The 15645-nt window shown below is 52.7% G+C and overlaps 1 protein-coding gene and 2 long non-coding RNA genes across 3 annotated transcripts in view; all 3 read right to left on the reverse strand.

The window, feature by feature from the left end:
• Positions 1-431: 431 nt before the first annotated feature.
• The window catches only part of ddhd2 (DDHD domain containing 2), a 22304-nt gene continuing 7090 nt past the window's right edge, over positions 432-15645 (reverse strand). Inside the window, 11 exon segments of the mRNA XM_060065643.1 lie at positions 432-1899; positions 2244-2412; positions 7315-7479; positions 8562-8664; positions 9669-9824; positions 13254-13436; positions 13721-13819; positions 14019-14138; positions 14537-14604; positions 14709-14917; positions 15609-15645. The exon segment at positions 15609-15645 is cut by the window's right edge and continues 105 nt beyond it. Of these exon segments, the coding sequence (XP_059921626.1) occupies positions 1818-1899; positions 2244-2412; positions 7315-7479; positions 8562-8664; positions 9669-9824; positions 13254-13436; positions 13721-13819; positions 14019-14138; positions 14537-14604; positions 14709-14917; positions 15609-15645 (1391 nt within the window). The 3' untranslated portion in view covers positions 432-1817.
• On the reverse strand, positions 3259-7034 carry LOC132468060 (uncharacterized). The gene is made up of 2 exons (XR_009528146.1): positions 5892-7034; positions 3259-5535 (listed from the first exon to the last, which is right to left on the reverse strand). It is a non-coding gene; the product is annotated as an uncharacterized LOC132468060 (long non-coding RNA).
• LOC132468061 (uncharacterized) lies at positions 15144-15538 on the reverse strand. The gene is made up of 2 exons (XR_009528147.1): positions 15459-15538; positions 15144-15221 (listed from the first exon to the last, which is right to left on the reverse strand). It is a non-coding gene; the product is annotated as an uncharacterized LOC132468061 (long non-coding RNA).

Consider the following 15645-nt stretch of genomic DNA (forward strand, 5'->3'; position numbering starts at 1 on the left):
CACTAAACCTTTCATCCACAAGGCATGAGGCTGGACGGTCGGCCCATCTGCGAGGTGAGCCTACATGGATTCATTTGATATAGTGTTGAGTTTGATCCCATAACGTACTTTCATCAAGCCAACGTGACATGAATGGCTTTTAAATAGAAAACGACAGTGTATGGGCTTCCTTGAAATCACACTTAAGATAGTGTTTGCTGAATAAAGATTAATTAAAGACCTACCGCATTTTTTAGTCTGCGGCCAGGTATGACGAGCGATCAATCAAATGTACCTTATCCGAGTTAGACTGACGAGTTAAAACATCAGAGGAGGGCGAGGGAATCGACGTCAAAACAGTCCAATACAGTATAGTTTGAATAGGCCAAAATATTATTTTAAATAACTGTCAAACAAGAACAGGTTTTATTCACTGTAGGCGGACACCAGAAGACTGAGGTACGTTTTTTTTTTTTTTATTGCAAGCAGTCTTTCAAATTAGTTTCCTCACTGGAAAATAACACAACTGGCATGATGGTTCAAGTTGATAACTAGGGAGTTGGTTGTACCAAGTCTGCCCTTCATGCAGACATAATACACCGATGTGTTGAACGTTGCACTGAGGAGAGAGCATGCAGAGTGATGACAGCACAGTTGGGTCCCTTTAAACCAATGGCCGGGGCCGACATTGAGTCCTAATAACTGCAATTAAAGAATATAGCCTTGTTAAAATATTAAATAGCCACCGATAAAATGAAACAAAAACATGACGGTGCCCTTGTCGAAATTGTGCGTTGTGACCAATGATTTTGGTCTTCTGACACACTGGTACGTGTGCTTTATAAACGAACGCTCCACTGGCGCCCCCTGGTGGTCGGAGGCGGTACTCTTGTAATGTATTTTCTGATTAAATTAAACTATTAGCCCATTTTTATTCATATAAATACTGATTCACTGCATGACCTCAATGTCCACTTCAGTTATATTTATATATTGGTATTCTAGCCCTTTGCTAAAATGTTATACAAAAACCTGTCATTTGGTTCATTTACAGTTAGCTCAAGTTGCCTGTACTTAATATATTCTATTATATTATAACTTTGCACTAGTAGCATCCAGGGAGCAGCAGCCTCGAGTATATACTAAATTATATAAAGTAAACTATTAAAACTGAAACCTGGAGTTCCCACGACAACCGGAAGCATTTAGGATCCTGACAAACCAAGTGGTTCCAGGTCGTGGTTCCCGGACCCCTCTAACCCCCGCTGACCCCCTCTAACCCCCTCTAACCCCCTCTAACCCTAAACCAGTCCCGACCAGACCAGAAGCTCCTCTGGTCAACACAAATATTCGTGACAGAAATGTTTGACATTTCATCGTTATAAGCAGAGCTGCCCCAGGTACACACATGCTAGTAGCCAGGCCTGAAAGTAAAGCAGTACGTTTGGAGTACAGAAGTGCATATAAAAGTGCAAAGTTGAAAACAAAACAACGTCTAAAGGGATGAGTGAAGGCCGAACCCCCTGGAAGACGCTGGGGTCTGTGGCCCGGCTAGAAGACGGCGGGCCTTCACAGTCCGACTCCTGCTGGTCTAATGGACCCAAACCATGTGACCCTGTCCCCCTGACCAATGGGACGCTCTGGGCCGAGGTCACGTGACTGCAGCCATCCATCCCTGTTGAGCCAGCAGGGGGCGTCATGTGACCCTCGGGAGGAGGGTCACATGAAAGATCTCCCAGCTCATGGCGTTCCTCATGAGCTGGGAGATCTTTGGCTGAGGATCTCAAACCGCTATGCAAATCCCGTTAAGCCCCGCCCCCCCCACCCAGAGGGCGGAGTCACTGCTGTGGCTGCTCACAGGACACGCCCAGCTGGTCGTAGATCTCTCTGAGCAGAAGGAGGGCCGTGTCTTCAGACTCCCTGGCAGACAGACAGACAGACAGAGAGAGAGACAGACAGACAGACAGAGAGAGAGACAGACCGACAGACCGACAGACAGACAGACAGACAGACAGACAGACAGACAGACAGACAGACAGACAGACAGACAAGAGGCCGTTAGACATTCACAATCACAAATATAAGTCAAGGAACAACCGAGCCAGGCAGTCAACCAGGTTTCCCCTGGTTGCCCTTTGCAGTGTGTTCCCATTCAAACCAGTTACCAGCATTGACGACTGGGGACACACGTCCCCCTGGCGATTTGATACTGGTGTTCCCTTCCCCCTCCATCCCATAATGAGCTCCCCCAGCGGCAGACTCACCAGTAGCACAGGTGGGACTGGATGGCGAACAGGTACTCGTTGAAGCTCTCGATGGGCTTCTCCTGCAGGACGTGGTCGATCCTCCGCCCGCCGTTCAGCGAGCCCACCTGGACCTCCCGCTGGGGGGGCTCGTCGGCCGAAGTGGAGGCCTCCGCCTCCTCGTACGAGGCTGGGGAGAGGAGCACGGGCCTTAGGGAGGGGGGCACGGGCCTTAGGGAGGGGGGCACGGGCCTTAGGGAGGGGGGCACGGGCCTTAGGGGGGGGGGCACGGGCCTTAGGGAGGGGGGCACGGGCCTTAGGGGGGGGGGCACGGGCCTTAGGGAGGGGGGCACGGGCTGTAGGGAGGGGGGCACGGGCCTTAGGGAGGGGGGCACGGGCCTTAGGGAGGGGGGCACGGGCCTTAGGGAGGGGGGCACGGGCCTTAGGGAGGGGGCATGAGGCTTTAGGGAGGGGGGCACGGGCCTTAGGGAGGGGGGCACGGGCCTTAGGGAGGGGGGCACGGGCCTTAGGGAGGGGGGCACGGGCTGTAGGGAGGGGGGCACGGGCCTTAGGGAGGGGGCATGAGGCTTTAGGGAGGGGGGCACGGGCCTTAGGGAGGGGGGCACGGGCCTTAGGGAGGGGGGCACGGGCCTTAGGGAGGGGGGCACGGGCCTTAGGGAGGGGGGCACGGGCCTTAGGGAGGGGGGCACGGGCCTTAGGGAGGGGGGCACGGGCTGTAGGGGGGGGGGGGGGGCACGGGCTTTAGGGAGGGGGGCACAGGCTTTAGGGGGGGGGGGGGGCACGGGCTTTAGGGAGGCCTGCCTGGCATTGAAGGCGTTTAGCAGATGCTTACAATCAGAGTGACTTACATTAAGTACATTTTTCAGAAGAAAGAGAAACAACGATATACCTCTGTGGGTACAGTGAGGATGTCCATAGAACCAAGTGCCAAGCACTAACCATCACTAGGTTAACCCATTCCCCGTGTACAACACAGACAGCTAGGATAAGAGGCCACACCATGCTAGGTACTATTGTTAAGTGCCAGGACGTACAACATACAATGAGTGCGTACATTAAGTGCCAGGACGTACAACATACAATGAGTGCGTACATTAAGTGCCAGGACGTACAACATACAGTCAGGGCGTAAGAGGGGTGTGGGGGGGGGGGGGAGGCAGAGTCGAGGTCTCGTCTCGCTGGATGCCAGGAGCAGGGCTCAGAGTGACACATCTACAAGATAAATGTCAGACTAGTCGAATCTCGTTGAGTGAAGTTTGGTGTTATAGACGCATTCATCACAAAATTACAAACAGCCATAAATAACCCCACTGCCAGCAGCTAATTCTAAATGAATTTATTAAATTATATACTTATTTATTTAGAAATGGCGGTTGACAAATCAGATGATATTCATCAAAACATGGGTGACACCGGCTACAACGAACTCAGTGACATTAAGCATGTTTTCAGAGTGAGTCACGATCGCTACACAATGACTGGCTGAATGTCTGGCTAATATTCAAAAACATCTGAAAGGTTAAACATCCTGTGTTTGCATATCTCTAAAGAGGTCACTACTCGTTGGGACAGTGCTATTCTCATATCATATCTCATGTAATTTCAGCGCACATGTAGGAACAGGTCTGCAGCCTAACGAGCAGCCCTAGAGCCCGGAGCTCTGCTGCCATCAGACCTGTTCAGCGGACCTGTTCTCAGCGCCGCGTGCGTGGTGCCAGGGGAGCGATGACAGCACGAGGCGTTACACACAGGTTCCACAGGAACCGCCTCCATGCCACTGTGGCTTCAGCCCAGAACCCTTCACCGCCCCGTCAGACGGGCGATCGCAGAGAGCCGTCGCAGAGAGCCGTCGCAGAGAGCGAGGAGTGAACGCGGTGAGCGCATGCCACTGCTCCCCATCCCTCCAGTTCTGTTCACAATCAGACGCAGAACACAGAGAGTGGAGCTCCTCATGCTGTCAACCCTGACGAAGTGCTGGTTAAGGGGCTGCGCTGGTTAAGGGGCTGCGCTGGTTAAGGGGCTGCGCTGGTTAAGGGGCTGCGCTGGTTAAGACACGGTGCTGGTTAAGGGGCTGCACTGGTTAAGACGCAGTGCTGGTTAAGGGGCAGTGCTGGTTAGGGGCAGCGCTGGTTAAGATGCAGTGCTGGTAAAGGGGCAGCGCTGGTTAAGGGGTGGTGCTGGTTAAGGGGTGGCGCTGGTTAAGGGGTGGCGCTGGTTAAGGGGTGGTGCTGGTTAAGGGGTGGTGCTGGTTAAGGGGCAGCGCTGGTTAAGGGGCAGCGCTGGTTAAGGGGTGGCGCTGGTTAAGGGGTGGCGCTGGTTAAGGGGTGGTGCTGGTTAAGGGGCAGAACTGGTTAAGGGGCAGCGCTGGTTAAGATGCAGGGGTGTCTCTGGATAGCACTGGCCCACCAAACCCAGTATCTGGTGGAGCGTAACCCCAGCAACGTGGACGTGATGACCAGCAGGTCGTTCTGCAGGCGTTGTGTAAGCAGGCGTGGAGGGGTGGGTGAGTTGACCCGGCGAGCAGCCATTCCATTCAAGTTAGTCGTGTTTTGTTTATTCCGGATAATGACACTCACCGCACCATTTCCTGTTAATATCTCCAACGTAAACAAGGAAACTGGGCAGACACTGAATCATCACCAGAACTATGACAGAAGGCCGATATCATTTAATTGGAGTACAGTACGACAGGTTGCGGGCCTACAAGTCATTTTAAGCATGAGTGACATGTACCATGGAAATGGCCGTGCGTATAAAATGGCCATTCAACCCATGCTAATATAGCGTAGCATCAGGGAGACAAAAATCATGCTACTTTAGCGTAGCATCAAGATGACGTAGCATCAGGATGACATATACTTATACTGATGTGACGTAGCATCAGGGTCATCTCTCTTGCTACTATAGCATAGCATCAGGGTTATGCCTCATACTGATGTAGCATCCGAGAGACGTAGCCCAGGCCGATGTAGCGTAGCATCAGGGTTATACCTCATACTGTTAGAGCATCAGGGAGACGTAGCCCAGGCTGATGTAGCGTAGCATCAGGGTTATAACTCAGGCTGATGTAGCATCAGAGACGTAGCCCAGGCTGATGTATCGTAGCATCAGGGAGACGTAACTCAGGCTGATGGAGCGTAGCATCAGGGTTATACCTCAGGCTGATGTAGCATCAGAGATACGTAGCCCAGGCTGATGGAGCGTAGCATCAGGGAGACGTAGCCCAGGCTGATGGAGCGTAGCATCAGAGAGATGTAGCCCAGGCTGATGGAGCGTAGCATCAGGGTTATATCTCAGGCTGATGTAGCATCAGGGAGACGTAACTCAGGCTGATGTAGCATCAGGGAGACGTAGCTCAGGCTGATGTAGCGTAGCATCAGGGTTATATCTCAGGCTGATGTAGCATCAGAGAGACATAGCCCAGGCTGATGTAGCGTAGCATCAGGGTTATGCCTCATACTGCTAGAGCATCAGGGAGACGTAACTCAGGCTGATGTAGCGTAGCATCAGGGTTATATCTCAGGCTGACGTAGCATCAGGGAGACGTAGCTCAGGCTGATGTAGCGTAGCATCAGGGTTATACCTCAGGCTGACGTAGCATCAGGGAGACGTAACTCAGGCTGATGGAGCGTAGCATCAGGGTTATACCTCAGGCTGATGTACTGTAGCATCATGAGAATGAGCCACTTGAAGCAGGCCAAGTTGTCCTACCGGCTTACCTTGGAAGTAATGCATGTGGAGGGCCCGGGGCCACTCCAGTATCTTACTCCACAAATCAAGCCGTGTCTCGTCCCCTCCGGCGGGGGCTGGAGCCGGGTTTGAGGTAAGGGTTGAGGGGTGGGAGAGGAAACACGTTCAAAGGGCAGGATTGTGAGTAGACCGCATGCCGCTGCACACACACACACATTGACACACCTCGGAACGTGCACACAAACACACAGACAGACAGACAGACACACACACACTGACGCTCCTCGGAACGTGCACACAAACACACGCACACACACACACACACAGACAGACAGACACACACACACTGACGCTCCTCTGAACGTGCACACAAACACACAAACACAGACAGACAGACAGACACACTGATGCGCCTGAACACAGGCACGTTGAGGCGTAAGGCCTTACACTGCCAGGCCGGTTTGGTCCCGGCTTGGCACGCCCGGCAATTTCACTGCCTTGCCTGTGTTAAACCGAGGGGTTAAATCCCCCGTCGACACGCATCCGGCTGTCTTGGTTCACTGGAGAAGGCGGGGCTGCGCACGGACAGTAAATAATTTGCATACAACAAATGTTTGTTTTTTTATGATTCAAGAGATTTGCATGCAAGAATTAATCTGAGTGTAGGCTACAAACGCGGGTGCAAAAACGCAAACATATTCTTTATTTTGCCGACCACTTCTTTTTTTATCCCGACAAAAGCCTCGTAAGGAAAGTTCCTCTGTGTCTTTCTCATAGATCGCACCATCTCTTCCCCTCTTCGTTTAATGCGCCTGCATCACCTTCTCTCCAAGTTCTAGGATTTCCCTGTTTTATCTGGTTATCACTGGTCATCACTTGCTTGCTACATCCTATATAATCCAGATAACCCAACAGACACACACACGCACGCACGCACAACCAATAGTAGGCTATACAATAAAGTATTGCGTTAGACTTCAATAGAATGAACACATGCCCTCCAGTTAGAACTGCTCATGTTGATATCACTGCGTTGCCCCCCCCCCCCCCGCAACCGCGGAGCGTCAAATTGCATTTAGATCAAAACGAAACCGCCGATGTGTGTAGGGAAAAAGGCACGCATAAGACGGGCATATTTGCCAGTGTAAAAACATCTAGACACACACACACACACACACACACACACACACACACACACACACACACACACACACACACACACACACACACACACACACACACACACACACACACACACACACACACACACACACTAAGAATACGGACGGACGGACAGACACCCAGAGACAGACAGACAGACAGACAGACGGACGGACAGACAGACAGACAGACAGGCAGACGGACGGAGGAGGTGTGGTACCGGGGGTCTCCTGCTCCTCCTTCTCCTCCCCCCCCGCCCCGTCCTCGGAGGGGGGCAGCAGGGCTGCCACGCTGGGCCGGGAGAAGGAGTGCCAGGCGGTCCTCAGCGAGCCCAGCACGTTGTTCCTCAGGTCGGCGCTCATACGGGTCAGACTCTCCTTCAGCTCTGAGCGGGACACACACAGAGGTAGGCCGTCACCATCAGAACCCCCGGGCCCAGGGCGCTGGTTCACCCACACAACCACACCCAGGGTCCCCATAGGCCAGGCATCAACGGACAGAGAGACCAGGGCTGACAGGCATTTGAATGGTAAAAGTAGCATATCTTTGGTTATTAGTTCCCCTTTTCTCCCTAGCTGTTGTCACTATAATCAGCCAGTATCACTGTGAACAGACTCCTAACACCAGGGGGCGATCACGAGGTTTTGGCTTCACTTCGAGGGAGCTGTAATGTTATCCATCAATGGCAAGCAAAAATGTCCCCCTGACAGCCTGGAGCCAGAGCAGTCGTGATGAATCACAGCTTTAATCTAGAAGGGGTGATGAACCCCCACCTATCACGTCAGCCCTCTGTTATGCCAAACCTGCTCGCATCATTTCAACCCTACCCGTTAGATTCAGATTAGTTTCATACTACTTTTATTTATTTTTTAAAAAGTATTGTTTTTTTATCTATCTAACGATTATTCCATTTTTATTTATAAAGATTATTCCATTTTTATAAAAAAATATTTTATATGTCCCAATAAAGAATATTATATTTTTAGAAATTATATATTTAAAATAAATATATCATAAATATAATAAATATATAATTCTAATCATTATTTATGTGTATTATTTCTCCCTAACTTCTTCTGAGTTCCATCGTATCCTGGGGGCCTAGGGGCCCGGGGGGGTGGGGTGGGCCCCTAGGCCCCCAGACGGGCCCCGGCGGAGGAGCTCGCCTTGCTGCGGAGCCCGGGGACACTTTGGCCACAAACCAGACATTTTGTCCGTACCAACACCCATGTCTCCACATAATTATTGAGTAATACCGAGGGCCTGAGGGGCCAATGCTGCCAAGCCAGGGGGCCCCCACTGGGGGACGGGGTCCCCCACTCTGGGTCCTCTCATGGGCTCTAACGAGGAGGACATGTGCAGGAGGTTGAAGACGCAAACAAAATGAATTAGCAGACCCAAGATTGAGGTCGAAAGTCAAAAAGGTTAGGGAACCACCGTCACACACACACACACACACACACACACCCAGGTGCATCCTCTTGCGCCCCTTGTGGTGGGGGATGAGCATGGGCTCCAGGTCGTCGTCCGGGAGGATCATGGGCTCGATGCGGTACGCCACCGGGTCGTACTGCAGGGGGCACAGAGGGGACACGCTGGGGGTCAAACGCCCATCTCCACCGACTCATCACAGACTCATCACAGACTCATGTCAGACTTATCACAGACTCATGTCAGACTCATGTCAGACTCATGTCAGACTCATCACAGACTCATGTCAGACTCATCACAGACTCATGTCAGACTCATCACGGACTCATCAAGGACTCATGTCAGACTCATCACGGACACATGTCAGACTCATCACGGACTCATGTCAGACTCATCACGGACTCATCAAGGACTCATGTCAGACTCATCACGGACTCATGTCAGACTAATCACAGAATCATATCAGACTCATGTCAGACCCATCACGGACTCATGTCAGACTTATCACAGACTCATGTCAGACTCATCACGGACTCATGTCAGACTCATCACGGACTCATGTCAGAGTCAGACTCATCACAGACTCACATAGCACTCTGATTGTTGCCGTTTGCAGACTCATGGAGCTCTATGATATCTACATAATTTAATATAATACAATATCACAGCCAAAAGCTGTGTGCGCACTGGATGATATTATGAACCCTAAATGAGGACAGTGGGTTCAACGACATCACTGCTACTTTTAAAGCAAAGAATCGCAATGGTGGTAATCTCGGCCATGGTTGAGAATAAATTGGCAGAAATAAACGTTGGTGCGCAAGCCAATGTTCCTCCTCCTCCAATACTCTTCAAAACACTTGCGTTGTGTTTTGAAGTTTGTGAGCACGCATGTAGAATATTCGCTTCGCTTTGGGTGTGAACGCACTGTAAGATAAGACATGTACTTGACTAGAAACAGAAAATGCGGTGGATTTTCTCGCCCTAGTGACTTAGAGAGAGAGAGGCTCCTATCAAATATCTCTCTGATATAATTTAATTACAAACGTCTTGTCCCGTGTCCCCCGTGGTCTGATGACCTCCTGACCCCTCGGCCCCCCCGGTGATGGGGGCACTGAGCCGGTGGCCCCCCCGGGTGCTCACCGGGTGGTAGATGTTGTAGAAGCTCTTGCAGGTGGGGAAGGTGTAGTTGGGGTCGATGCGCTTGAGCCCGCGCACCGTCAGGAACATCCCGATGGGGGAGCCGAAGGCGAAGAAGGACTGGGGCCGGAACACCAGCTGGGGGTAGTTGATGGACACCTGGGGGGAGAGGGGGAGAGGGGGAGAGGGGGAGGGTCACTGACAGAACAGGGTGAGGATTCACTCTGACTGATACACATTTAATCTACACATTATTGTACCTGGGGGGAGACAAAGCAAGCATCCATCCATCCCCCTCTCTGTCTGTCTGTCTGTCTGTCTGTCTATCCATCCCCCTCTCTGTCTGTCTGTCTGTCTGTCTGTCTGTCTGTCTGTCTGTCTGTCTGTCTGTCTATCCATCCCCCTCTCTGTCTGTCTGTCTGTCTGTCTGTCTGTCTATCCATCCCCCTCTCTGTCTGTCTGTCTGTCTGTTCATCCATCCCCCTCTCTGTCTGTCTGTCTGTCTGTCTGTTCATCCATCCACCTCTCTATCTGTCTGTCTGTCTGTCTGTCTGTCTGTCTGTCTGTCTGTCTGTCTGTCTGTTCATCCATCCACCTCTCTATCTGTCTGTCTGTCTGTCTGTCTGTTCATCCATCCCTCTGTCTGTCTGTCTGTCTGTCTGTTCATCCATCCACCTCTCTGTCTGTCTGTCTGTCTGTTCATCCATCCACCTCTCTGTCTGTCTGTCTGTTCATCCATCCACCTCTCTGTCTGTCTGTCTGTCTGTTCATCCATCCACCTCTCTATCTGTCTGTCTGTTCATCCATCCACCTCTCTATCTGTCTGTCCGTCTATTCATCCATCCACCTCTCTATATTTCTATCTATCTATCCGTCTGTCTACTCATCCAACCATATATCTCTATCTGTCTGTCTACTCATCCAACCATATATCTCTATCTGTCTGTCTACTCATCCAACCATATATCTCTATCTGTCTGTCTGTCTGTCTGTCTGTCTGTTCATCCATCCACCTCTCTGTCTGTCTGTTCATCCATCCCCCTCTCTGTCTGTCTGTCTGTCTGTCTGTCTGTTCATCCATCCACCTCTCTGTCTGTCTGTCTGTTCATCCATCCACCTCTCTGTCTGTCTGTCTGTTCATCCATCCACCTCTCTGTCTGTCTGTCTGTTCATCCATCCACCTCTCTATCTGTCTGTCTGTTCATCCATCCACCTCTCTATCTGTCTGTCCGTCTATTCATCCATCCACCTCTCTATATTTCTATCTATCTATCCGTCTGTCTACTCATCCAACCATATATCTCTATCTGTCTGTCTACTCATCCAACCATATATCTCTATCTGTCTGTCTGTCTATTCATCCGTCCACCTCTCTATCTGTCTGTCTGTCTGTCTGTCTGTCTGTTCATCCATCCACCTCTCTATCTGTCTGTCCGTCTATTCATCCATCCACCTCTCTATATTTCTATCTATCTATCTGTCTGTCTACTCATCCAACCATATATCTCTATATGTCTGTCTACTCATCCAACCATATATCTCTATCTGTCTGTCTACTCATCCAACCATATATCTCTATATGTCTGTCTACTCATCCAACCATATATCTCTATCTGTCTGTCTACTCATCCAACCATATATCTCTATATGTCTGTCTACTCATCCAACCATATATCTCTATATGTCTGTCTGTCTATTCATCCGTCCACCTCTCTGATCACCCATTCATCTACCGATCAGTTTCTGGGCGGGCGGGGGGGGCGTGAGCACACAGCAGATCCATGCAGTCAGAGGGGGATGCAGACGGGGGTGGAGAGATGAGGACCAGAGGGTGGTTGGGGGGTGTTAGTGGGCGTCACTCCAGCTGCAGGAGACGAGATGAATGAAACACTGGGACTGGAGCAAGAGAACGATGTCCCCGTCCGTCCCCATACACTGGAGAGCAGTGATGGGGGGGGGCAGATGCTAGCCTCCACTAGCATGGAACTAGCATTTGTAGTTCTCTTTCTGGCCAGTTTAAGTTGACGAGTTTATCAGGGAACCCCCGCACTCTGTCACTCTGTCATTTACGTCATTTCTTTCAGAATCGGTCAGACCCCCTCACGTCTACGGTCCGAGCCGTTCCGCAATTCATCCTCGGAAACCGAGTCAATGTTTCGGATCGCGATTCTTTCACAACGCTCATAGCGAAGCGTACGTATCGCTCGCTTCTAACCAGGCGGGAGGGTTCCCCTTTAAGGACAAACTTAAGGAGGAGGTGTGGTGGAATGAGAGAGAGATCACCGAGGAAGGACAGGAGATGAGAGGTTGGCTGGCTGGGACAGACCTGTCCCATGGCTATGCTTCCATTGTTCTGTCCAGGCAAGCAGCGAGGGGAGGGGAGGAGGGGGGGAGAGAAGCAGGAGGTGACACAACATCGCTTTGAAGACTGTAGCCACGGTTACCTCCAGGTGGACAAGCAAGCATGGAGGGACAGTTTGAGTGTGAGGGGTTTGAGTTTGGCCCGGCCATGTTCTCCCCTCCATGTTCGGTCATTAAAGGGGTCAATATGGACACTGAGGGTTGCAGCTGTCTTTAGCTCGGGTGCTTTTGGTAATTTATGTCTCATGGTGTATTTCTAGTGTATTTGTGTGTGACTGTTGCATTGTAAACAGGGCCCACCTGAGTGTGTGTCTGTGTGTGTGTGTGTGTGCGCGCGCGCGCGTGCGTGCGTGCGTGCGTGCGTGTGTGTGTGCGTGTGTGTGAGAGAGGGTAACCTATGTGTACCTGTGTGAGGGTTACCTGTGTGTGAGAGTTACCTGTGTGTACCTGTGTGAGTGTTACCTGTGTGTACCTGTGTGTGAGTGTTACCTGTGTGTACCTGTGTGTGAGTGTTACCTGTGTGTACCTGTGTGTGAGTGTTACATGTGTGTACCTGTGTGTGAGTGTTACCTGTGTGTACCTGTCTGTGAGGGCTACCTGTGTGTACCTGTGTGTGAGAGTTACCTGTGTGTACCTGTGTGAGTGTTACCTGTGTGTACCTGTGTGAGTGTTACCTGTGTGTACCTGTGTGTGAGAGTTACCTGTGTGTACCTGTGTGTGAGTGTTACCTGTGTGTACCTGTGTGTGAGTGTTACCTGTGTGTACCTGTGTGTGAGTGTTACATGTGTGTACCTGTGTGTGAGTGTTACATGTGTGTACCTGTGTGTGAGTGTTACCTGTGTGTACCTGTGTGTGAGGGCTACCTGTGTGTACCTGTGTGTGAGTGTTACCTGTGTGTACCTGTGTGAGTGTTACCTGTGTGAACCTGTGTGTGAGGGTTACCTGTGTGTACCTGTGTGTGAATGTTACCTGTGTGTACCTGTGTGTGAGGGTTACCTGTGTGTACCTGTGTGTGAGGGTTACCTGTGTGTACCTGTGTGTGAGGGTTACCTGTGTGTACCTGTGTGTGAGGGTTACCTGTGTGTACCTGTGTGTGAGTGTTACCTGTGTGTACCTGTGTGAGGGTTACCTGTGTGTGAGGGTTACCTGTGTGTACATGTGTGTGAGTGTTACCTGTGTGTACCTGTGTGTGAGGGTTACCTGTGTGTACCTGTGTGTGAGGGTTACCTGTCCGATGCCCACGTTGAAGTACTCGTAGTCCACGGCGCTGGTGATGGACTGGGCCCGGTGGAACTGGGCCTGCTGGGTGCTCTCTGACGAGCACTGGTTACCGTGGTGATTGGCCAGAGAGGAGCCCGGGGGCGGGGCCTGGAGGTCAGGTGCTAGCAGCACGGTGCCGCCCCTGCAATCCTATTGGACGGAGAAAATAAACCGCATTAATTGACCAAGGTAAGATTGAATTACTACAGCGGACTCATCGTTTCTCAACGTTTGCTGTGCGAAGATATTAGCTATGTAATTACAAAAACAAATGAACAGTTAACATATATATCTATTTTAAAGTTCTTTGACCAAATAAGAACAGTGTTTACTGTAACCCTGTGTAGTGTAACTCTACTCATGAGGAGAGCTACAGTCTGGGGCTCCTCCAGGGGGGCGGGGGGTGCGGGGGGGCGGGGGGGCGGGGGGGGTACCTGCGGGGTGCGGCCAGCCCTGCGGGCGTAGCTGAGGATCTTCCTGCGGGGGCCGAGCGGAATCCCCAGGGCCTTCAGGTCCTCGTCCTGACACAGCGTCTGGGGGGGGGGGGGGGGGGGCATCGTTAACCCAACGATGTCGTTATGCTGCAATAGAGTCACTCTCCCACGGGGTGTGTGGGCGTGCGTGCTGGTGTCTGGGTGTCTGGGTGTCTGGTTGTCTGGGTGTGCGTGCGTGCGTGCGTGCGTGCGTGCGTGCGTGCGTGCGTGCGTGCGTGCGTGCGTGCGTGCGTGTTACCAGAGACTCCATGTCCAGGTGTTCTCCCTGGAGGGGCGCCAGGTATTCCTGCAGCCCCAGTCTGATGAGAGCCTGCTCCAGGGCCCCGCTGCTCAGGGGGCAGGGGTCGTCACTCACACCCTAGGACAGGACCGGAGAGACGGGTGAGACCGGCCGGAGAGGACGGAGAGGGCGGGGCCCAGTGGGAGAGGGGGCGGGGCCCAGTGGGAGAGGGGGCGGGGCCCAGTGGGGGAGGGGGCGGGGCCCAGTGGGGGAGGGGGCGGGGCCCAGTGGGAGAGGGGGCGGGGCCCAGTGGGAGAGGGGGCGGGGCCCAGTGGGAGAGGGGGCGGGAGCTGGTTCTTATCAAAGTACAGTCCATTATCGTTTGGCTGGACGCATTTTAGAGAGGAGAGGAGAGAGGAGAGAGAGGAGAGAGAGAGAGAGAGAGAGAGAGAAGAGAGAGAGAGAGAGAGAGAGAGAGAGAGGAGAGAGGAGAGAGGAGAGAGAGGACAGAGGATGGAGAAGAGGCCTCAGCGTACCTCCTCGGCGTCCACGTCGCCTGCAGGGGGCTTCTGATTGGTCAACAGGTCAAAGAGAATGAGTGAACCTGAACAAAGAAATGAAAAGGAGAATGATCAAACGGCCGGCTCTAAACCCCCTAAACCCTGATCCAGCCCCTCCCTGCGGGGGTACGGGGACGGGGCCACCCACCCAGGCTGTGCCCCACCACCGACACGGCGGCGCTGAAGTCGGGGTGCCTCTGCCTGAAGAGCGCGTCCAGCCGGTTGACCTCGGAGGCCACCGTGTCCACGATGGTCTGGCAGTAGGTGGGGCTGTTGTAGAAGAACAGGTCCAGCAGCGTGTCGTTGGTGAAGTGGCGCAGGCGCCCGATACTGGGGAGGGTGATCCTCTGGATGTCCCTGGGGGGAGGAGGATGGGGGGGGGGGGGGAGGGAGGGAGGGGGGAGGGGAGGGAGAAGTGAGATAAGAGAGAGACTTCAGAGCTTTGAAGTCAGGGAATGTGTGCCCCTGGCACTGAAGCAGCTTCTGAGACCGACACTAGGGAGGGCACTTTGACTCCCCATTCGAGTACTGCACTCGCATTCAATTTAATTAAATAATTGTAATAGTATTTATGTTTGATTGTATTTCAGGGAAAACAATTGTATCGTAGGACTAATGTGCACGGCTGGCTATGACGGTCTCAGATATTAGTTCTCTCTCTCTCCCCCCCCCGCTCTCTCTCTCTCTCCCCCCGCTCTCTCTCTCTCCCCCCCCCCGCTCTCTCTCTCTCTCTCCCCCCCCGCTCTCTCTCTCTCCCCCCCCGCTCTCTCTCTCTCTCCCCCCCCGCTCTCTCTCTCTCTCCCCCCCCGCTCTCTCTCTCCCCCCCCGCTCTCTCTCTCCCCCCCGCTCTCTCTCTCTCTCCCCCCGCTCTCTCTCTCTCTCTCCGGCATTCTCTTACACCCCCCCCGCCCTCTCTCTCTCCCCCCCGCTCTCTCTCCCCCCCGCACTCTCTCTCTCTCCCTCTCTCTCCCCCCCCCTCTCTCTCTCTCCCCCCCTCTCTCACCCCCCCCGCTCTCTCTCTCCCCCCCTCTCTACAGGGGTCTCTCACTCGTCCACTCCGGTGGCGTCTCCATGCAGGGCGTTGT

The sequence above is a fragment of the Gadus macrocephalus genome, chromosome 11, assembly GCF_031168955.1.
Source record: "Gadus macrocephalus chromosome 11, ASM3116895v1".
NCBI classification, from domain to species: Eukaryota; Metazoa; Chordata; class Actinopteri; order Gadiformes; family Gadidae; genus Gadus; species Gadus macrocephalus.